General features: G+C 34.3%; 3 protein-coding genes and 1 long non-coding RNA gene across 8 annotated transcripts; 2 read left to right on the top strand and 2 right to left on the bottom strand.

Moving 5' to 3' along the window:
• The first annotated feature begins 1,696 nt into the window (after positions 1-1,696).
• LOC123216015 (polyamine oxidase 2-like) lies at positions 1,697-6,326 on the top strand. The gene is made up of 10 exons (XM_044636360.1): positions 1,697-2,126; positions 2,245-2,360; positions 2,937-3,025; positions 3,111-3,224; positions 3,823-3,910; positions 4,144-4,229; positions 4,313-4,415; positions 4,998-5,095; positions 5,194-5,623; positions 5,757-6,326. Exons 1-10 carry the CDS (start codon positions 2,087-2,089, stop codon positions 6,063-6,065), a joined length of 1,473 nt encoding a protein of 490 aa, XP_044492295.1. The 5' UTR covers positions 1,697-2,086; the 3' UTR covers positions 6,066-6,326.
• A 571-nt stretch (positions 6,327-6,897) lies between these two features.
• LOC123215589 (N-acetyl-D-glucosamine kinase-like) lies at positions 6,898-12,857 on the top strand. The gene is made up of 7 exons (XM_044635749.1): positions 6,898-7,374; positions 8,319-8,466; positions 8,898-9,089; positions 9,428-9,556; positions 10,839-11,008; positions 11,849-11,979; positions 12,545-12,857. The coding sequence occupies exons 1-7, from the start codon at positions 7,173-7,175 to the stop codon at positions 12,602-12,604; spliced, it is 1,032 nt and encodes a 343-aa protein (XP_044491684.1). The 5' UTR covers positions 6,898-7,172; the 3' UTR covers positions 12,605-12,857.
• Positions 12,858-14,459: 1,602 nt separating this feature from the next.
• Positions 14,460-15,134, bottom strand: LOC123217769. Its single transcript, XR_006502530.1, has 2 exons — positions 15,003-15,134; positions 14,460-14,746 (listed from the first exon to the last, which is right to left on the bottom strand). It is a non-coding gene; the product is annotated as an uncharacterized LOC123217769 (long non-coding RNA).
• A 3,633-nt stretch (positions 15,135-18,767) lies between these two features.
• Positions 18,768-23,186, bottom strand: LOC123217404 (transcription factor PIF4-like). Of its 5 annotated transcripts, none has more exons than XM_044638427.1 (9): positions 23,029-23,186; positions 22,308-22,397; positions 21,308-22,184; positions 21,125-21,223; positions 20,986-21,051; positions 20,297-20,362; positions 19,913-20,221; positions 19,639-19,765; positions 18,768-19,269 (listed from the first exon to the last, which is right to left on the bottom strand). In XM_044638427.1, exons 2-9 carry the CDS (start codon positions 22,376-22,378, stop codon positions 19,265-19,267), a joined length of 1,620 nt encoding a protein of 539 aa, XP_044494362.1. In that variant the 5' UTR covers positions 22,379-22,397; positions 23,029-23,186; the 3' UTR covers positions 18,768-19,264. The 5 variants fall into 5 exon arrangements, with proteins under 5 accessions (XP_044494362.1, XP_044494367.1, XP_044494365.1 ...); XM_044638432.1 differs by having other exon boundaries at positions 19,913-20,212; positions 23,029-23,185; XM_044638430.1 differs by having other exon boundaries at positions 21,308-22,181; positions 23,029-23,185.
• Between the last annotated feature and the right edge of the window lies 1 nt (position 23,187).

The following is a 23,187-nucleotide window of genomic DNA, read 5'->3' as shown; positions in this document are numbered from 1 at the left end:
TTCTGGATATAATGACTGTTCTCATCATTATTATGTTGAAGAATTCAAGAGTATCGTCTTATCTGTCACCAACAAACCTTAAACCAAACCTCCTGAAATTAAAACTGAGGTCGTTGGGGGCAGGTCCCCTCCACGTTGTTGTGTGCCAAAATCACTACACACTAGTTTCGGCTAAGCCTTTTAATTTATTGGGTGGACGGATGGGCCCTCGCTCAACCCCACGTCTTCCATATTCTCACGAATGCACTATGCCACGAAAATGATGCAACAGGAGAAGTGTAGTGTAGACACTTTTGTTTGTTTCTTCCACGGCCAATTTATTCGGCACTAGTGGGATCTCCATTGCTCCATAATTTCTTTCAATACATAATATAGTATACTTTATTTCTTAAGTGAATTTTGTTGATATTTTACCCTTGCCATTTTACTTACTGATAAATTTTGAAAAAAATTATTTTAAAATGCTATAAATATGAACACTTGGGTTGATGTTGATACAAGATCGCTTAAAAACAAAATAATTGATAAAGATTTACAAGATAAAATAATTAAAGAAAAAATGTACTATTAAAATATCCAATATCAGTTTTTATTTGCATAGAAAAACCGATTTGTTAATAGTAATAATAGAAATTTCAAATCTCGCAATTTATATCCTTACTTATGGCATTTCCAAATAAAATAAATTTATTTTATTTTCTACGTAGCACACAGGCACAGCAAAGAAAACTCAAATGCTGCTTTTTTTAAATTTTTTTTGTCTTACACGTCGCACTCCCAGATGTAACGTAACGTAACACAGCCCTTGGGTTGCAAATAGTAGGTTGTTCTATCAAGGAATATTGATGACTCCCTTGTCCTGGCAAATACATGGAATTGTGAAAAAAAGGGAAATAAAAAATTCTCAAAACGCCCAAAATACAGCCAATATAATTCTGAACGTAATCCACTCGCTCTCTACGGTATCCACTTTACCATGTCAGAAAGAAAATACAGCACGTGGCAAAAAAGAAAAGGCCAAAGGACTATTTCTCACGCAAGGTATGCATCAATCTCAAGTTTTCATCATTTAACTATAGAAATACCAAACACATACCCATAAACAGTTAAAATTAACTGTGATAAGGATAATATCGTCATTTTTTTATAATATTAAAAAATAAACTAAAATATAATATATTTTTATCCTCCTAAACTTTAAAAACTAAAATTTTCTCCCAGTCTAAGTTTTCTTCTCCGACGAAGTTCTTCGTCTCCTAAGGTTTCTCCGACGTCGATCTGACGTTCAAATGGGAAGAAAAAGATCACCAAAAAGAGATGATGCTTTGAGAGAGAGGCTATCGATAATAAAGCCAGAGATGTCGTCAGAGATTTTAAAACAAAACTCTAAGATGAAACTGTCATTTTTTAAAACTTAAACTGGGAAAAATTTAGTTTTTAAAGTTTAGAGGGCAAAAAGAGATAAAATTTTCAGATATAAAGATTTTGTTAAATTTAACTGATCATGGGTAAATGTTTAGTATTTTCATAAATAAAAAGGAAAAACTTAAAATTGCAGAATACCTACGGGATAAATAGTCCTTTGGCCAAAAGAAAAAGGTAAACTCTTAAATTACACATGCCACTATAAGGATCTCCGTATGGTGCAAGTTTAGTTGGCACGATAAACACCAACTATTAATGCAGCCAACCCGAAACCAGCAAGAAGTCGCCCAAGCACCCGGTCCATTTTCTCTCTACAAATCTCTCTTTAAAATCTAAAGCTTTCTTCGTCTCGTTTTCATTCCGATTTCTGTTCAAAAACTTTGATATTCTGCTGATCGATTCTGAAAACGATCTGATTCGGCGAAATTTTGAACAAAATTGGACAAGAAATTCTGCATGAGCTGGTTGAGAAAGTTGGTTTGGAACTACTTGTCCTCAAATTCGAACCATTTCATTATTTTTATCCTTCGTTACTCTCCTCGGTTACCTCCTTCTTTATTATTTAATTTTGCAAAAAAACCAACTGAACCGTTATTATTGATCAACATACACAAATATATTCAAAGTATCATTAATCATCTGTTAATTGTTTAGTCTTACCATGGAATCAACAAACAGGAGTAATCGTCAATTAAGCAGAGGTTGGTAATGATTAGATTTGTTTTTTTTTTTTTTCAAATTTTCACAGTTGCTTGGTTATTTTTGTTCTTTCATTTGTGTCGGTGTCATGATCAAATTTAGTTTCGTTGTGTCGTCAAGCTCTATGCTATTCGAATGCGGATATGAGGCAAGCCAGGTCTCCATCTGTTGTTGTCATTGGCGCTGGCATGGCTGGACTTGCAGCGGCTCGTGTTCTCCATGATGCGTCATTTAAGGTAGAATAAAATAATATAAAATTATTGTATATTGATAATTAATATTTTTTAGAGTTCATGTTTACTTATACTTGCAGAAGCGGAGTGAATTTTTCTCGTAGTCTATTTATTTTATATTAAAGCTAAGAGCTCATTTTTGCCATCAGGGCGGTCCCAAAAGTCCACGCAAATTTGCAGTTTTGCCATTTGACTAACGCAAAGACATGTTCGATGCTTAATCGCTATAAAGTCGGGCGAACTTTTTGTATACTGAGATATCCGTCATAGACTTCAATTGTCGGCTTATACCTGTTGAGATTTAGCTAATTTTTCGTTAATAGGAATTGTTTGAATAGGCTTGGAATACGTCGAGGGAATCAAACGCGCTTCGTACTTGCTATTATTTTTTTGTTGATCCTTTTTGTCCCTCTTTATTTTATTTGAAACATTCTCAATGAAAAGCCTTCCCCGTTTTCTCCTTGTTAAGGAGATGTAGTTAACAACACATGTTAGTGCCTAGAGGCAACGCTCGTTTGGCCCCTAAAATATTTTTGATGCTTCACTTTTATTAATGCACTTTTTTCATTTCATGGGCAGGTTGTCCTTTTGGAATCTCGGGATAGAATCGGTGGTCGAGTTAATACAGATTATTCGTTTGGTTTTCCCATTGACCTGGGTGCATCTTGGCAAGTTTGTTTTTCCTTAAAAAATAAACAACTTTAGCCTTTTTTTAAGGGTAACAAGTTTTAATCTCCAATATTGATGTTTCAGGCTGCATGGAGTCTGCAATGAGAATCCACTATCACCAGTGATTGGGAGGCTAGGGCTACCTCTATACCGCACTTGCGGTGATAATTATGTGTTATTTGACCATGATTTAGAAAGGTGAAGAAATGTTAATTTTGTCTCTTCTTGTGCCTGTTTGATTGAACTTATTTCCTCTGGTTTGGCCTGGTAGCAATCTATGAATCATAGTTCAGTTCATGCATAGAAGCCTGATTAGAATCGATGATTTATTCTGTGTTTGATTTTTTTGTTTTAATCATCATTGCAATTTTTTACTGTGAAATTCAGAAGAAAAAAAAAAAAAAAACCTGGTTTGTTGTGTGAACAGATTTCATTTTTCTCCTGTTAATTTCATAAACCAAAAAAGACCCGGTTTAAGTGGATTGAATTAGCTTTAGCTTGCATTAAGGTGCAGGTCCTAAATTAAGAATTCAACTAATATATTGATATATTGCTGTACTAGTGTTGACTAAATTTTAAAATCATAAAAGCATCGTGCGCTAGCAGCCATAAAATATTATAAGTAACCAAGTTACAATTTATTTCTCCGTGATTGTGTCATCAAGGATTCATTTTATTTCTACAACATTTTGTTTTGCAATTTCCTAAAATATTTTGTCCAAATTATCCCAAGTGAGAAAATTTTCTTTTTTTTTAATTATCAGTGGATTGTGCTGAGCATATATACTCTTTCCAGCTATGCGCTTTTTGATATGGATGGAAAGAAAGTTCCTCCTGAATTAGTCACGAAGGTTGCGGAGGTTTTTGAGACCATTTTGGCTGAGGTAAGTTATCTTTATTGTGTAATTTTTCTATTAGTGTGTACTGATGGCACAAGCTGGAGCTTGAAAATAATATAGAATCCTACTAGATTGATCTTTGGGTCATCCTAGCTAAGGCTTGCGGAGAATATTGCTATTTTGCTTCACTTTGAGGCTTTGTTTAGTAATTTAGCCTCTTCAACATATTGTGTTTCTTTGCATTTTGCATTATTCTGAGTTACTTTTCTTAAATACAGATGAATAAAGTAAGAGAAGAATTCAGTGAAGACAAGTCAATGCTACACGCAATTTCAATTGTTTTTGAAAGGAGGCCAGAATTAAGGTTGCGGCAGCATACTTTGAGCTCTCTTTAATCATTCTTTAAGTTAAAAATTTGAGATACTGAATCTATTTTTGAACCAACAGGTTAGAGGGCCTTGCCTATATGGTGCTTCAGTGGTATCTATGCAGAGTGGAAGGCTGGTTTGCCGGAGATGCTGATACCATCTCTGTTAAATCCTGGGATAAGGCAAGTTTGTACTTGAAGTTGAGGTTTTTTTTTTTTTCCTTTATACTTGATTGAATTCTGGTGTGTTATTAGAACAACTGATCATAATCAAATGAGTACATAAAGATAGAAAAAAGGTTGTTCAATCATGGGTTACTTGATTTAGTTTCAATGATGTTAACTTATATGCCTGGTGATTTTAAAATATAATGCATATTTGTGGTAGTGGAGCTATTTGGCATAAGTACAGTCGTGGACACATAATACTCCAAAAATTGTTTAACATATTATAAATACATCAACCAAGAGGTGGGTGTTTTAATTGCATCTTTATATAATACACTTTGGTGTGTACTAAATTCTCTGAAATTTATTAAATTATTATTATTTATTAACTTTCTGAGTGATGGGGTTAGATTACAATGGACATGGATAGGCTTTGTAAGTTCTGATATGTTAGATATATGTGAAGTGGCTGGGCTCATCTTTATATCTATTTTGCATATGTTGATTCCTGTTTTGTGAAATTGAATGAGCTACAAGCATTTGCGTACATTAATTTAAGTACCCCAAATTTTACTATTGATTAATCTTTAAGTACAGGAAGTACTGCTCCCTGGTGGTCATGCGATCATGGTTTGGGGCTATCTGCCAGTTATAAACACTCTAGCCAAAGGCCTCAACATCCGCTTAGGCTGCAGGTGTTGATTATTTTTCTAAAATAATCTTTAAGTTGTATATCCATTATTATCTTGTTACTTCTTTCAGGCAATCATATCCTCTGCTGATTTCTTTACAGGGTTACTAAAATTGATAGATGCTTAAATGAAGTGAAGGTAACTGTAGAAGATGGAACTACGTTTGTGTCAGATGCTGCCATTGTTACTGTTCCTCTCGGTGTGTTGAAGGCGAAGGCAATCAAGTTTGACCCAAGGCTCCCAGACTGGAAGGAAGCAGCCATCGATAACCTTGGAGTTGGGATTGAAAATAAAATAGTGTTGCATTTTGATAGGGTGTTTTGGCCAAATGTGGAGTTCCTGGGAGTAGTTGCAGAAACATCTTATGGATGCAGCTACTTTCTAAATCTTCACAAGGCTACAGGTCATCCTGTCCTTGTTTACATGCCTGCCGGGCAGTTGGCCAAAGAAATTGAGAAGATGTCTGATGAAGCTGCTGCTAATTTTGCTATTATGCAACTCAAGAAGATCCTTCCTGGTGCATCTGCCCCGGTAATTCCACTGCATGTGGCTTTATTATTATGCATGTCACTTTAAAAATTTGTGCTGCTCAAAGTTTCCTACTTAATGTAGACTTCTTGTTATTTGTCAAATCAAAATCTAATTTTATATTTAAATCATGCAGATTAATTATCTTGTTTCTCACTGGGGTACGGATGCTAACTCACTTGGCTCCTATAGCTATGATACAGTAGGCAACTCTCATGATCTGTATGAAAAGCTTAGAATTCCTGTGGACAACTTGTTCTTTGCTGGGGAGGCAACAAGTATGAGCTATACAGGGTCAGTGCATGGTGCATTCTCGACTGGACTGATGGCTGCTGAGGACTGTAGGATGCGTGTCTTGGAGCGATATGGGGAGGAAGACTTGTTTCAGCCAGTCATGGGTGAGGAGTCTCCTGTTTCGGCACCGCTTTTGATCTCTCGAATGTAACTTTTAAGGAACCCTTAACCCACCTCGTCCTCATTGCTCAAAGGTACAATAGTATATTGCTGCAGATATATGTAAACATGGGATCTGGGTCTGGCTAGCACACAAATACGGCATTTAGAAATGGTCAGTCAATTTTGCGATGAACTTGTGTTTGTGTATTTTCCTCTTTGTGTCTGACCTGGATGCATTGTTATTTGGACAATAATAATAATAAGTGGTGTGTTATTTTGTATTATTTATGGATGCACTTTTTTAGGTTCATTTGTCATCTATTGTTTTGGAGGTTGCTTTTGCTTCAGTGATTCCTTCATGGAAATGTTTCTTTATGTGGGTTAAGTTTGGTGACGGTGGTCTTGGGGCATTTTAACGGAGGAATACACTTCTGCCTATAACACCACTGCCATGTGGAATACACTTCTGCCTATAACATCACTGGAATGTAAATATATATGGGCTGAATTCAAACTGAGTTAAGTTTGAATCGAATTCGATTTGTTTTGTAATAATTGAGTTTAAACTCAAGTCTAAACTTGTTGAGTTTATTGTAAATATGCTTAAGTTTAATTTAAATTCGATTTGAATTTAAATTTTAACTAATTTAATATTAAAATAATATTATTTATATATATATATTAATTAAAATAATATTATTTTATATCAAAAATTTTAATTTAACAGTTTTATAAACCACTTTAATATATCAATTAGATATGTTATTATTGAATAAAAGAAACAAACCATGCAGTCAATTCCGGCGTACATTCATGGATGTAGTGATACAGGATAATCACACCTATAAACCAAACGTCCACGGTCAAAGAAACACTAAAATATAAAAATAAATAAAAATAAAACAAGCAGAACCTCCATTTTCATGTCATGACTCGTCTCCTAATTGGCAAAACATTCAACACTTTAGCGTTTGGCTGATTTGCCGTCCGAATCCTAACTCTAATATTATAATAGCACCCATGTCTTTGATATTGAAATAACAAATTCAGAAAATGACACACACAATCACTCTCTCTCCCCTTGGCTTTTAAATCTCTTGATCCTCTCCTTCCTCTTTGTTGTTTGTTGTTTGTTTGAGAAGAATTGATTGGAGTTATGAAGAGATACAGGAATGGCGAAATCTGGGATTTCGAGTGTGGGGAGGGTGGAAGAGAAGTTATTTTGGGGGTGGACGGAGGAACCACCTCAACTGTCTGCATTTGTATGCCCTTAATTTCCTTGTCTGACCCTCTCCCTGACCCTCTTCCGCTTCTTGCTCGTGCAGTCGCTGGCTGTTCCAATCACAATAGCGTCGGCGGTACTATTTTTTTTATGCTTTGTTCACATCTTTGAATTTGATTTCAAATTGGAATGTCTCTGGAATTTTACTGACGTTTAATTAGTTTAATTATGCTGTTAATTAGTTTCGAAAAGATTTTTATATTTCTTCGATGGGGTATTCTGCTAATTCTTAATATTTACCTTTGTTGTGTGTGTGCATTGCTATGACATTGCTAAAAAATCAATTTTTGTAATGTTGTAGACTTTGAGTTTTGAGAAATACGAGCTTTTGTTAGTAATATTTTTATTAAGCTAAGAAAGAGGTTAAGGTTATTGCTTTTGTATTTTTAGCATGATTTTTGCAACAATATGAGAATCATCATAACTCTTAAAGCACTCTGATGATGTCTTCAAAGATGGTCTTGCTTCAGAAAAACACTCCTGGCTAGTGGCTACTTTTGAGGCAGACAATTGATTTGTAGAAATCTTGAATTGATATATTTGGCTATGCTATGGTCAATGTGGGTGGGAAGAACTGTTTGAATGTGAGTTTTAAGGCTGATAATGGTTCGTGAGAACACGGATAACTATTGCAATGTGTTGGCAATTCGTCAAATATTTGTCTCTTTTATTTTCTGGTATTTCATATGTTTGAAAGACAGCTAAGTTATTGATTACTTGCTATTGAATTGTTAGTTTGTATGTGAAATATGGTCCTAGTCTAGTTTTTCTCTTTGTGGGCGTTGTTGAGTGATGCTCGTTTTGTTTCTCCCAATATTTAAACAATAGAACTTCAAATCTTAGTTTCTTTCTGGTGCTTCTGTTCATGTTTTTGGTTCACTTACCTTATGCCAATTTTTCTATATCGATGAAAACACTTAAAAAATCTCATGTGTACAACAATATATTGCCTAAAACGCATGAAGAGCATGTTTCATTAGTTATTTTATTCTCATGATCCTTGAATTTTATATTTTACAGAAGATGCTGCACGGGAGACATTGGAGCAAGTGATGGCCGATGCCCTTTCAAAGTCAGGTTCCAATCGAGCTGCAGTTCGAGCTGTTTGTCTTGCAGTGTCCGGCGTTAACCACCCTACAGATCAGCAAAGAATACTGAATTGGCTTAGGTTTGCTTGCTAAGTACATTTTTCTGTTTCAATATTCTGATTAATTGGGATTTGGGCTTTAAGGATTGTGTAATTTGGGATGCCAAATTAATATGGAATATATTGTAAAAAAAAAAAAATTAAAATACAGAAAGCAGATTGCTATGCCTTTTTTTTAAATGAAAGATAGAATGCATGCTTTTCTCAAACCTTTGATTACCGGTAGATTGTAAATTGGTTCAAAAAAGCTTTATAAAGGATTAAAATGACTTGGTAAGGTAGATTATCTTCTTTTTCCTCTGTGTGGGCTGGCAACTTTGGGCTTTTGCTTAACAATATTGTAGTTATAGCTATCTATAATTTCTTTGATAGTAATTTTTCTTTTCTTGTTCTACATTTGAATGTATATTGTTATAGTCAGTTTCTAATTTTTAGTCTGTTGATTTGTGCAGAGATATATTTCCCAGCAATGTAAGAATATATGTCCATAACGATGCTGTGGCAGCTTTAGCTAGTGGAACAATGGGAAAGCTTCACGGATGTGTTCTCATTGCCGGTACAGGGACAATTGCTTACGGGTTCACAGAAGATGGCAGAGAAGCCCGGGCTGCTGGTGCCGGACCTATTCTAGGTGATTGGGGAAGGTATATACTTGTAAAAGTTCTAGGCATCAAGACTACCTTTTGGTTATGCAAAATTTTAAGTGACAACTTGTAATTCATCCCACCAGATGATCTATCTGGATCAAGATGAGATCACTTTGTTAGCGCTTATGAAGCATCACTTTATCCTTAGGTGCAGAACCTTCTGATTTATGCACTTCAGTTATGGAATGAATTTTTTTTTTTCATTAGACTGTACACATGCAAACTTTTGTTGATAAACATTTTGAGAATGTTTCTTTCATTTTTCTCTATTTCTATGCATATGTGTGTTTGTTTATATTGTTTCCTATATAAACTGATCTTTGGTTTACTTGCAGTGGATATGGTATAGCTGCACAGGCATTAACTGCAGTAATAAGGGCTTATGATGGTCGTGGTCCGCATACAATGCTTACATCTCACATCTTAAGGACACTTCAACTTTCTTCTCCAGATGAATTAATTGGGTATATGCTCTAAAACCAATATCTATTTTGTGTATTAAAAAATGTTATATGCATTCTTACTGTCTACTCTAATGCTCTTAACCATTGAAGATATGCAACCAAACTGTTAGTGATGTAGGTTGAATAGAAAAGTTGTTAGGATCAAGTGTTTTACTTTATTTCATTATTTTATGGGGTAGCATAGCTTATATTTCACTGTGTTTGTACAATTATTATTATTTGAATAATATTTTGGTTTGGATTCAGTTCTAAGCCTACAAACATATTTGTACTTTTTTCATTATTGTTTTATGCTAATTAATTGATTGAATGAAAATTTTTTCTGCCCCAATGGGTTCTTTCTTACTCCCTCAATTTTTCTAGTTTTTCTCCCCTTTCTTCTGTTCCACCTAATCTATTGTCTCTGATTCAGTGATTCTAGCTGTCTCTATCTATTTGTCTCTAATTATATCTATCTCTCTCTTTCTCTCTCTAAATTTCTTTTCTTAATCTATCCCTCCTTCCACTCCTCTATCAATTAGCAATCTACAAGAGAAGTAAACCAATTTATATCTGGCATGATGTACTTTTATTGTCTTCTATCGGAGAACTCACCTCAAAGACTACAACCCTCCCAACCATTTCATTCCAGGAGATGTTATGGTATTACTTTTAAAAGTTATTCTTCTCTCTACTTTCTTTAGATCCTTGTTTTTTGTCAACCTATTCTGAAGTCAGCATGGTCTTACTCCTTTCCTACCTTATTGATGTTTAAGTTTTGTACGTGGGGCATTGCCACATTCTCTTAAGTTCTATAATGTTACAAAATTCTTCTAAGTTACCTCTGTATTTTTATCTCATTATTCTTATAAAAGGTACCAATTCAAATTTTGAATTACTTATTTTAGCTTTATTGATTGTTTCTTGTAGTTGGGCTGAATGCTAATGCTGTTAATATTAGTGCATACACACTTTTATATTCTTGATGTTAACCTTTTATTTTATGTGTTTGTGTGAAATATATTTGAGGAATGAATGGGTCTATCAAAATATTCTGGAATATTTTTTGATATATAGAAATCTTCTGAATCTCTCTCTTTTTTTTTTTTTAATTTTTTTATGCCACAATTGATCTGAAAATTGTTTAGGAGGAACAGATGTGGTTTGTAGCCATCTATTTAAAATTCAAAGTTGTGAAAGAAAGTGCTTAGATATATCTTCTTCTGAGATTGGTTCTGTACTTCACATGACACATTGAAATATCTATAATTTTTCACAAACTTGTTCTCTCATGGCTATATAGGTGGACCTATGCTGATCCATCTTGGGCTCGCATTGCTGCACTTGTTCCAGTTGTTGTATCTTGTGCAGAAGCAGGTGATGAAGTTGCAAATAAGATTTTGCTAGATTCAGTTCAAGAGTTGAGTTTAAGTGTGAAAGCTGTTGTTCAGAGACTAGGTTTGTGTGGTGAAGGTATAAAAAAATTTTAAAGAACATGTGCATATTTTGTTTAGTCAGATTTCATTTTTAATAAAATTGTGTCTACACACTTTGAGTGCACAAGATGGATACACAGATAATATGTCACCATGTGATTAGGTGATTTTAATTAAAAATAAAGTAACACTCAATCACATAATAACATATAATCTGTGTACCCATTTTGTGTACTCAAAGCGTTTACATATAGCATTGCTCTTTGATTTTTTCCTTAAGATATTTTGCTGCATGTCAAAAGACTACTTTGATACAATGTTCAAGAGGAGAAGAGAGAATTTTTTCAACACTTATACACTATTTCAATGTCATTGTTGTGGTTTTGCTTCTGTAAACCTGGATGTTGTGTAGTATACAGCCTTGGTAGTCTTAATCACATAAACATGGTGAAACTTAAATGATGATAAATATTGTGTTCAAATGTATGAAGTTGGTTTTGTTCTGTAAACTGGGGCTACTTCCAGACCCTACTACCTTGTTTGCCAGATAACTTGTAAGATGTAATAAACTAAGTTGGTGGGCCTTGGAGATGTAAATCCTTGACCTCTTACTTGTAACCAAGGGGTTTTACTACTAATCCCAATCCATAGGGTTTTGGTTGATAGATATTAGTAACATTGTGCCAATCAGGAGAAATATCTTTTGTTTGTTAACCCTGTCGGCTCTTATGTACTTTCATATAATAATGGGTAACTATAATGAAAAAAGAAAAGATGTAATAATGGATAACTCTGTCATCTACCCTATGATAGCTCTACCATAAATTCTTTTGTTGCGTAGGGCTAGCTCTGAATGTTTGTGAATAAATCATTGCAGAAGGAAATGATTCTTTTCCTCTTGTCATGGTTGGTGGTGTTCTTGAAGCAAACAAGAGCTGGGATATAGGAAAAGAAGTCATAAAATGCATCTCTAAGGAGTTCCCTGGGGCAGTTTCAATTATACCAAAGGTATGTATCTAGTTTTTTACTATGCAATCTTTCTAGCAGCTACATCCAGTATATAATGCAGGTGTAATTGTAGACATTGGTCTTTCTATGAAGTATCAGCTCTTGATTAACTAAATTTAGGAAGCTATTTAGCTGCTGGAACTGAGTTTGATTTATAAAAATTTTAGTGAAAATTTTCAATTGAGAACCTGAATGAAAAAAACTATATATTAGCAACATAGCTCACGGTTAGAAGGAGCTATGATACACAGGCACAAGGGAAAAAAAATCTGATCAGGACCTACATTTCCTGATATGACATCCGGTTCTTTATTTGAATAACTAGTCCGTGTTGTTCAAGTGAATTGGTTTATAGAGTTTACTATGTGTAGTTCCACCTACATACATGAGTGCAAAAGCGTAATCATAAGATCAGGTTACAGATTTTGCCTAGAGTAATAATCGTACAAATAGGGTATCCTGAAAATTAGAAATCAGACATCAAATTGATTTATTTTTTACATTTATCTGATTGGGCTTGTTGATATATATGATCCATGCTCGTGTTTTCTTGTACCAACAACAGGTGGAGCCTGCTGTGGGGGCAGCATTGCTGGCTTGGAATGCATTTATGAATGAAAGATGATGACCCCATGTTGATTCAGGAGAGTTCAATTGTACAGTAGCAAAGAAAAATTGGAAGGGAAACAAGCAGTGTGAAATGAAAATGATTGAAGCATATTTTTCTCCATACATGGTTAGGTATTTATTTTAACGTAGTGTTGATAGATTGATGTTTTAATATATATAATATATATGGTCAATTTCATATACATGTTTTAGCTTCTTGTTTAAGTGTTTGCTCATATTATGAAAGTTTGGGCTCTGCTTGTCTTGCATTTGCTTCATCTGTTGTTACTCTTATATTCACCATAAGATCATTAAACTTCAAAACCTTGTTGGATGCTGTTGTTAAATAAATGAATCTTCTTGGATCATAAAAAATAACGGTGTGAAGAATTGTATTTACTCAACTTAATAAGCCTGTTATTTAGCTTGAGATGAATTAAGGAATTGAAAAAATTAATTTGGTGTATACTGGAAGTCCTTTTATATTTTCTTCTCAAAATGCCTTGCATCGAATTGAAGACCAACAGTTGCTGAGCTAGGAAACAAATATTCCGGTACGTTTTGCGGTTTAACTCAATATTCACCAATTTATTTTTATTTTGGGCCCCTAAAAGGCTTTACAACCTATACAGAGGACATATTTGTACTTTTGATAATTAGAATTAGGGTTGCAATCGAATCAAGAATTAGTGGATCTGAGTACAATTTAATAGGATAAATGTAAGGCTCAAGCTTGAACTTAATGGGTTCAATAGTTATAGATTCGAGCTGGAGAGAGGAATTACTAATTTGAGTTCCCTTTGAGTTTAATGTCTGAAACTTTCTTAGCCTTGGTTGTTGTTTGTATTTCCCCAAAATCAAACCCACCGCCTTCCATTCCCATAACACAAACACATCTCAAATAATCTCATTCTCTCTTCCTTTTTTGAGTTGTGGTGGATGGCAAGAACCAACAAGTATACCTCCATCAACTTCAATCACGTGCTCCAAAGAAATGTCTTTAGCCACCTCCACCACCAACTCAACCAAAAAACCTTCCTCGTCTCCTTATTCTTCCTTTATTTCTTCCAAAAGTAGTAATAAAACTCAATTGCCTTCCGCTAGAACCCATAGCTGCATGCTTGTTCTGACCAAACCCACTCCCCAGCCTGTGACCTAATTGTTGCCTTGACCTTAGGGATGGTATCGAGGAGGGGCGAAGAAGGGATTTCAATCCCCGTCCTCATCCTTACAAGGCATGTCAATCCTCGTCCTCATTACCAGGATGAAAATGATTCTTTGTTCTCTCCCTGCAAAGAAAAAACTCCTCCTTGCCTTCGTCCTTCTCCTCGTTTTTATCTCTGTCTCCACAAAAAATAATCTTCTCTCCTTACTTTCTAAATACAATATAAATATATTAAATAACAAAATTCATATATTAACCACCTTAATATACACAATAAAAATATAAATAAATTTGAAAAAAATAAATAATTTAAAACTATAAGAATATATTAGTATTTTAAGCAAAAATATTAATATAAAATAGTGAGGATCAGGAAGAAGATGGGGTTGGGGCGGGTCAAGATAGGGAGGAGACACATGCATACTCATCCTCGATTACAGAGATATTTTTCATCTCTATTCTCATTTTCATCCTCATTCTCATTTTTATTAGAAAATCTCTTTCTTGTTACGATAAAAAAAAATTAAAAACCTTAAATTTAAATCGAAATTATCATCTCTATTTGACCTTCTTTGTCCAACCACCAGAGTAACAACTTACTCAAACTCAATTCGAGTAAATACTCAACCTAGTTTGGTTTGACAATAACAGATCCAAAGTCAGTTTGATGCGCGCTGAGCTACAAATAATTCACAAGTACCTCAACTTAATTGCAACCAGAGCTTTAAGGAAATTCTCAGTACAACATTTGTAATAAACAGTAGATCAAATAGTGAGCAAGAAGAAGATATTCTAATAATTGGGCAAAGCCCGTTTCAGAAAACAAATTATCAGGTCTACCCAGTCGGCGGTGTTGACTTGAAAGTGGGACATAAAGGATGTAGTATTGCAGAGTGTGAAGATGACCGGACAACGCATAGTTGCTCCAACTTGTGGACACAAAATGGCTTTGGGCGCAAGCTTGATTAGATTGGACCATCAATCTCTTTCTACCTTCCAATATCAAAGAAAAAGATATCAGGCAAGAGAAGAGATATCTCTTAAAACTAGAGAATCGACTCCACCACTACGTTTGAGTGGCAACCATTATTTATACATGATATTTTATCTGTTTACAAAGTTAGAAGTGCTTATTATTCTTATGGTCCAACACAACTTGCCTATAGACGGATCATCTGGCTCAAAAAAGTATCTTTGATGGGTTAAAAAGAAGATAAAAAGAAAAAAAAAAAGAAAGTAAGAAAATGACCTTGATTAAGATGATCTGGGGGAATATGAAATATTTAAGTGGATAGTGATGAAGATGACAATGATGTCATTTTCAGGGCCCAAATCGCAGCCCTTCATGGCTAGCTTGTTGCGGTGCCAAGCTAGCCAGGGCTCAACGCCCATGGCTTGGCGGGATCAATTAAATGATTCTTAGCACGCAAGTTGGGAATAAGAGGATTAATGGACATCATGGGCACTTGCAAAATAAACATGTTTCATGAATTCGAGTGTGACACTTTGTTCATATGTTGGCATGGAATAGGATAAGAGGTCACGTTTTGTTTGCAGTTACCTTGAATGGATCTGGTTGTTTAGGAGTTCCAGTCATTTAACTACCTTTCACCTTTCTTTCTCAAGCGATATACTCATTGGACATTCAAGGGTTATCATCCAGACTAAACAAAACGACACAAGTCATTCGCACAGCTCCAATTGGGATCGGCTCTGGTGCCACAGTTGCGTCCCCAAACCCATTAAAAACTAAACCTGCATTTATTTAATCTCCTCGGACCTTTTATTCTAAGAAGCTAATTAGTCACCCACTTTCTATACCACCCTATGCTGCAAAAGTCAAGCCACCTAAAAAGTTAATGACGAGGAGTGACTGTTTACTTAGGAAAGAAAAAGTAAAATATGAAATAAGTATGCGAAATCTTTGGTTACAAAAGGCACGTGAGATCCAAAATTGTAAAGGTACTGCCAGCATATGTTATAACTATTATCAAGTAAAAATCTTCCCCAACAACCTAACTCATAATAATCGACACTCAAAAGGTAATTACCTAACAATGAACTATTTGTTATCAACCAAATGTGTTATTTATTTATAGATTAAATCAAATTGATGATAGAAAATTTCGCAAGACAATGAAAATAACTTCATGTGACAATTTAACTCAATTTTTTGAGATTATGTTCTTGTTTCGTCTTATGTCTAAAGGGGAAATGCAAATCAATACATTAAAGGAAATGCAAATAATCATTGTAAAAATACTATATTTTAAATAGTGGGTGTAGGTAACTATCTAATTTGGTGTTAATCCAACAAATAGATCGTGCTAGAATTTTAGAAGGCTCAATAGAAGGTTCAAAGATTCTTACGACTTTCAATAAAAATTAGGACAAATATGATGAAAAAGTAATTATCATTGTATTTTTATAAGCAAACAGACTCTGAGTGGGAATAAATCCCCACCATCCAAATCAAGCTTGTAACATGTATCATTCATCTGATCATGCATAAGAAATGTAACATTCAAGACATGGTGATGTAAAATACCATGTTGACTCAAGACATAAACATACAATTGTAATACCCACTGATTCTGGCAAAGAGAGTGATTTAACTTTGTATCAAACTCTTCAAACAAGATGACTTAGTAAGTAGAAGGCTTAATTTAATGGTGTTTTGACTAAAGAAATTTGAAGACGTGATATGTGATTCATGTTTAAGAGAGAAACACATGATGGATGTGGAACTAAAATGGATTTTTGAGCGAAATATTGCATGAATATAGGATTGTGTTGAGATTATATAACAATAGTGATGATGAATGTTTATATGTTGATTAAAATGTGTGATATGAGACTCTGGTGAATTTAATATGCATATTTTAGTTTAAAGACATTCTAGAATGTGTAAATAAGAAGTTAAAGTTGTTTGATTTGAGAATTCTGATGAGAATTGTCGTGATCAATAACACTAAACATAATGAAATGATTTTTTTAAGGATATGAATTATCGTATTTTATAGAAAATTAGGGTTTTAATACGTGAATGAATATATACGGTTGTTCATATTACATAGGCTAAATCATAGATGAATTTTATACTAAAGAATAGTACGGTCGTTTATTCTTAATAAATGATGAAATTACCCTTAGGATGAAATACGACCATGAACATAAAGTAGAGTAGATATTCATGATGTAAGAATAAACTTTTGTTTAAGGACATACTAGAATATGTAGGATTGTTCATGTTATGAAGACTAGGTCATAGATGAATATTCGTATTAAAAAATAGTACAATCGCTCTTACTTAACAAATGATAAAATTACTATTAAGGTGGTGCACAATTATGAGTAAATGTTCATAATGTAAGGATAAATATTAATTCAAAGATATAAAAAATAATAAATATTCATATTGCAAAAGAAGAGAACACCCATCCATTGAACACAAACGATCATACTTACAAGAATATGATAACAAGAAATCTCATAATGAAAACCGAATCATCCAAAAGATCCTTGTTTCACTAAACTTGCATTTACTTTCGATCAAGAAAAAAGTCTCGAGTAGGAAAAAAAAAAATAGAGCCATCATGAATTAGTTCTAATAAACCTTTAAATTCTGGGATTGACACTATTCCTTAAATCCTAGTGCCTAATTTTTGCATAGCCTAGTATCAACTTCAATCAGTCATAAGGTGGGATTTGACCAGGCATTTACTGAAATGAATTCGACAGAAAAGGAGAGGAAGATTGCGATCACAATTCACAAAACTTGTCTTTGTTTTCGTCATCCTCCTCTTCTATCAGGCTTTAATTAGCCCTGAAAATGGAGTTGTGATATGAAATTTTAGCTACCACTTGTGCTAATTAGAGAGATACTGCTCAACTTTCGAACTTATTTCTGCTTGTTACCATAAATATTTACAAGTCAATGCTAATTAATCTTGCTCCATCTTATAGTTTAGTTGACCAGTACTTGGCATCACTTTATACCTAAATACAGCTTTGGAATAAATATTAAATTAAATTCTTAATAATTAGTTATGGAAGAAGAAAAAACTAACGGAAAACTTTGGAATAATGTTATGTGTATCTCCCTTTAATATATAAACAAGTATACATCTTGTGGTTCGGTATTATTTTATTTTTAATTTAAAATACCATTCACTTAATTATATATTTATGTACTCAAAATACGTATGTATAATTTTATTAAAAGAAAATATGATCATACATAGCTAGCTTAGTGTCAGTATGGAAAATACATGCTTTGACAAGAGAGAGGGGATATTGAAAGCAAAGAATGCAAACACAAAGCATAAAGGCAAGAACAAAAAATCCTTCGTTCAATAATAGAGGCTGATCACATATTTTGCTGAGCGGAGGGAAAAGTGAATATGATGACATATAACTCAAAGTCAATGGGGGTGAACGATGAATCACAACTCAACTTTCAGGAAAGTAGAAGCTGGTTGGCTCACATCACCTATATCCTTATAAGAGAATTTTGGAGACAAGATAGTAAGAAAAAAAATAATGAACCATCTTTAGATAACGAATCCAAGATGAACTTTCTGAAACAAAAAAAAGATACCTTTTCATCAATGGTGTCTGTGGGATTTACAGATAATGACTTCGACACAAGGATAGCATAGGATTAAGATAAACTCAATCCACTAATTGATGTGTAAGTAAAATATATAGTCAAAATGAATTTTAATGTTTGTTGTTTTCATTTGATGAGTCCCCACAAGTCATGATCCTGTTCTCAAGTACCCATAGCAAGGTAACATGGTCGTCTTACACTTGCAGGTGCATGCTTGGCATCCCAAGAATCACGAGGTAGTTGGCTTCCTTTACTTTTTGACAACGATGCCATTTCCATTGATTTTAAATTTATTTAATCAAGTAAATAGTATGAAAACTTCACAATCATAGACAGCTATCAACTGGGCCATTTACAGTTGCAGGAAGAACAATCTAGTGGAAAATTTGAGGGAGAGACTGCTTGTAGAGAAGTTCGAAGCAAGTTAATACCATGGGAAAATGTTAACAATAAAGTTTGTTATTCTACAGTAAGAGGGAGCATAGTAGGAGCTTTTACAGGTTAATGCCAACAGGCAAGAAAATGCATGTACCTAGTTATACATATTATGGAACAGCAACAACAATCTTGATTTTGCTGAGGGTAGGAAAAAATATTCCTGCTTAGGGTAATTCTCGCATTTGAACAAGTTCGCTTAACCCATCATAGCTTCAATGAACCAATTTGTTATCAGGGTGCAACTCTTGTGATGGTTTCCTGTTTCCCCGATAAATTCCCATCGGAGCTATGACCCTTTACTTATCCGGTGAGAACTTGTAACAAAGCAATCAATTAGCAATGAAATTAATAAATGAGTAGCCTTCAGGATGAACAAAGCTTTCACCATCTTGTTATGGTCCCATTATAAATATAGGGGGACCATATGTATTTCACGAGTTCCCTTCTGGTTCTCTCATTGATTAACCTGTTGAAAATTTGAAAAAGACACTTGCGGCATTAGAGATTTAGAGGAATGAACGGGCAAAATCAATTTAACAAATAGGAAAAGGACTGTCATAAATACATTAAAACAATTTTTACTAAAAATGTAGGAACAATTAACAGCTTGAAAAGGATATTTGTAGAATCCTGATGACCGAATTTATAGTCTACAGTTTATCTGTAATTTTTTTTTTTTAAAAGACAAAAATAATGTAGCTTAATGATAGAAAATGATTGATAAAGGGATTTATCATGTGTGGCCACGTTCCCATTATGATTCCTAAAAATAATGCAGCTTCTTGATTGCAGCACTTTGAAACATGGAAAAGAAGTTTGAAATGAAATTATGTACCTGTCTTGCCACTTAGAGAGGTATTATCTGTTGCAGCTCCTGCCATGAAAGGTCCATGACTAGTGCTAGGCGGTGACGTTACTTGACTTTGCACTGTCGGAGAACCAAATCTAAACATATTGATAGGCTGGAAGACATAAAGCAAGAAGGTAATTGTAAAACTGAATTCAATGTAAAGAACTAATAAAGTGACATTTAAATTCCTAAAAGGCAATAGACTGCAGATTATTTGCTCGTTAGTGCATAAACAAATCTGCCATAGACAGAGTAAAACCTGAGAGGTTGTTTGCATAGGATGAAAACCCATATAATGGGCACATTGATCAGAGAAGTTTGCATTTTGCATCTGATTTTGGAAACTGACCGGATTCAACATCGAATTTTGACACATTACAGCCTGATTTTGTGCTTGGGCAATAGCCATGGATTGATCAACTAGGGGGACCCTAGACAAATGCACAGGACTGGTGATAGATGGCAATGATGTTGGACCCATTCCCATACCCATGCGAGACATATAATGCTGAACGCCTGGAAACATCATTTGGGCCATACCACTTCCCATCCACATAACCTGAAAAACCTAGAGATAATTATCAGTGGCTTGAATGACTTAACAAAATTAGGGAAACACCAATAAGATTCCGCGATATCATACCTGAAGTTGTAACTGTAAAGACTTCAAGTACTCAATTGCCTCATCTAGCATTGAGGCTTTATCTGTCTGCAAGATTGAAAATAATTTATATGAGTAATAATATATTAAAAAAAATGGAGAGTAAGATCAGGAAAAGAAAAAAAAAAAGAACTAGGCCTTAAGGAAACGAATCAGAGATTATTTTTTGACTTAGCCCCATCCATAATTTCCTACTCTTTCTTTCATGTTTTTTTTTCACCCATTTTCTGTCTTTCTCTTGCCATTATTATAGCATAGTCAAACTTAACAAGAATTTATCTGAGTGCATTTTCTCTTACTTGTTTGTCCTTTATTTACTAGTTCTAACTCACTATGACTCATTTTTATTCTACTGTTTATTAATTTTCTACTTATACACTAACATTCTCATTTTCCACATGTCATTTACAAAAAGTTCATTTAATTCAGTAGAATTGTAGAACAAATCATGGCTAATCTCATGGAATACAGAGTTTCTTGCTCAATGAACAATGAAGATCTCATTTTCAGCATGGTTGTTTATCAGGAATTATGAAAATAATTAACAATTTCAAAAGAAAGGAAAAGAAATTCCACCTCAGGACTAATAGCCAATTTACAAATTTTTCAATTAATATATGGAAGAAATCGAGAACCCTGACAAACTTCAGCCAGAAAAGTAAAGAAAAGACCTTGTTGCAGTGGGGTATTAGCTCTTGCAATGCCCTCATTTTTTCATTGATCCTATCCCTTCGTCTCTGCAGATATGAAATTTCTAATCAATGACAAATTCTTGAAATTTAAAACATTAGAAAAGTTCTAGTATCCTACCCTTTCTGAGAGGTTATGCACTTCAGCAGCACGACTCCTGCGGGAAGACCCAGATTTTTGCGATGATTTGTTCCCTTCAGCTGAATCAAGTTCAGCTGCCTATAACATGATAAAAATTTATTATCTGAATGGACAAGAATTAATAATAATTCACAAGAAGAATGGGGAAGATGAGAGTCTTACATCACTTTGGCACTCAGATTCCCCTGCATCTCTGCTCTTCCTCTTGTGGCTAATAACCCCAGTAGATTGCTTGCTTGTTCTATTAAAACTACTGCCAGATCCACCAGAAGATGAAGTAACAGTTGGTTCAAGTGTCTCAGCTTTGCCCCTCTCACTTTGAGAAATTACTCTCTGAACATCAGTGTTTAAATTTCCAGGAGATATACCTGTAGTACCCGCACCATTGCTGGAAGCTCGGCTGATATCAAGATCATATGCAACTTGATTGCTACCACAATGGCTTGTCCCAACTGTCATCATCGAAGGATCCCTGACCTCCCCATTTGTCATAGTTCCAGTCCCTTTGTGAACAAATTGTCCATTAGAATATCTTTGTTCGCCCTTTAAGGGAGCTGTGGTTTGACAAATATTAACAACTTCTCCAAAGCCACCTAAATTTTTATCTTTCTGGGCTGCATCATGGAATTCAAATCTTGGAGGAGGCATTGCATTCCTATTCATTCCAGGGAAAACCGGATTGGTAACATTGGTTGGTTGTGAATTTGTGGCCACACCTGAAGCACCAAATTTAACCAACTTTTCGTCTCCAAATCTTATCGTATTCTTACCGGCCTCCATCCGACTAGGTGACAATTCTGAGAAAAAATTGGAGACGTCTTTCTCGAAGGAATCTTCAAGCGGGTATTGAATCCATGAGATTGTTTCATCATCTTGAATCAAATTACTTGAATTCCCATATGATCCACGTTCCCGTAAAGTTTGTTTTTGGACTTGTCTAAACTCATTAGGATTTAAACTTGGTTTCCTATATGTTTGACTGTTCAAAACTACCTGCCCATTTTGCCATAAGAGCTCTACAAGGTCATGTTCTGGCCTGCTTAATAAAATAAAAACCAAGAAAGGAAAATACATTTCAACACTTCATTTTTCTTCTACAAGAAAAAGAAAACAGAAAAACCAGTCTGGGGTAACTTAAGTTAACTTCAGAGAGAGAACAGACCCGATGGGTTTCTTCTGATCGGTGACGGGGGGATCACCTTCAAAATTCCAATCTGGTATACATGGATTCATGGCTCAGTGACAAAAATTTCTGCATAACAAGAAAGAAAACACCACTAGATTATTTATATTAATAAACAAAATGGAAGTACACTTTAAAATTAGCAGTGTGAGATTAGTAGAATACAGAATCCCACTGAACACAGTGAAATTATTTAATAAATTAGTTGACTAACCCAAAAAAGAAAAAAAAACCAGAGCAACTGGTATTAAATATAAACGTTTTATACCATATAAAGAAGTATCTTAACAATTGAAACAGTCTCTATTCCTAAAGGAGTACAACTAGAATTTAATCATAATTAACTGCCACCAATCTCACTAATATTTTAATGGGAAACAGATAAAGAACACCAATCTTCGAACCTTTTACCAAAGAAAGGGAAAAATAATTTAAAACTGAAGCAAAGAGAGAGAAAAGATATAGCAGCCCATGTTAAAGCTTTCAAAATCATTAATCATGCAAAGGAATTTCGAATTTGAAGAAAAGAAAAAGCAGCTAAAGGCATCAGGCCACCAGTGAAGACCAAAAAGCCAAGAACTTGAGAAGGAAAAACAATTTCTTTTACAAAAATAGTCCAGACAAAGAGAACACACAATAAACAACACTCGAAAACACAAACTCAGACAAGAAAATGTCAATGAAATTAAGCAAAGCTGACCAAATGTTAAATCTATGACTTCTCTTGTACAGAAAACTGAATCAGAAGCGCACTTGAAGTTCAGGTCTCTCTCTCTCTCTCTCTCTTTAAAAAGCTGATACTGCTGCAGCTGTAAAAAAAAGGTAATAAGAAAATTCAGAGAATCAGGAACCAGTTTTT

The sequence above is a fragment of the Mangifera indica genome, chromosome 5, assembly GCF_011075055.1.
Source record: "Mangifera indica cultivar Alphonso chromosome 5, CATAS_Mindica_2.1, whole genome shotgun sequence".
Taxonomy (NCBI): Eukaryota; Viridiplantae; Streptophyta; class Magnoliopsida; order Sapindales; family Anacardiaceae; genus Mangifera; species Mangifera indica.
This window is presented reverse-complemented; position numbering and strand designations above follow the sequence as displayed.

Bases quoted from the DNA above. Each gene is read 5' to 3' on its own strand.
- LOC123216015 (XM_044636360.1), top strand. From the start codon at position 2,087: ATGGAATCAACAAACAGGAGTAATCGTCAATTAAGCAGAG. The intron at 2,361-2,936 runs GTAGAATAAAAT...TTTCATGGGCAG, and splicing joins TCCATGATGCGTCATTTAAG to GTTGTCCTTTTGGAATCTCG. The intron at 3,225-3,822 runs GTGAAGAAATGT...TACTCTTTCCAG, and splicing joins TTTGACCATGATTTAGAAAG to CTATGCGCTTTTTGATATGG.
- LOC123215589 (XM_044635749.1), top strand. From the start codon at position 7,173: ATGAAGAGATACAGGAATGGCGAAATCTGGGATTTCGAGTGTGGGGAG. The intron at 8,467-8,897 runs GTTTGCTTGCTA...TGATTTGTGCAG, and splicing joins AGAATACTGAATTGGCTTAG to AGATATATTTCCCAGCAATG. The intron at 11,980-12,544 runs GTATGTATCTAG...TACCAACAACAG, and splicing joins CAGTTTCAATTATACCAAAG to GTGGAGCCTGCTGTGGGGGC.
- LOC123217404 (XM_044638428.1), bottom strand. From the start codon at position 22,378: ATGAATCCATGTATACCAGATTGGAATTTTGAAGGTGATCCCCCCGTC. The intron at 22,185-22,307 runs GTCTGTTCTCTC...TATTTTATTAAG, and splicing joins GATCAGAAGAAACCCATCGG to CAGGCCAGAACATGACCTTG. The intron at 21,224-21,307 runs GTAAGACTCTCA...ATCATGTTATAG, and splicing joins AATCTGAGTGCCAAAGTGAT to GCAGCTGAACTTGATTCAGC.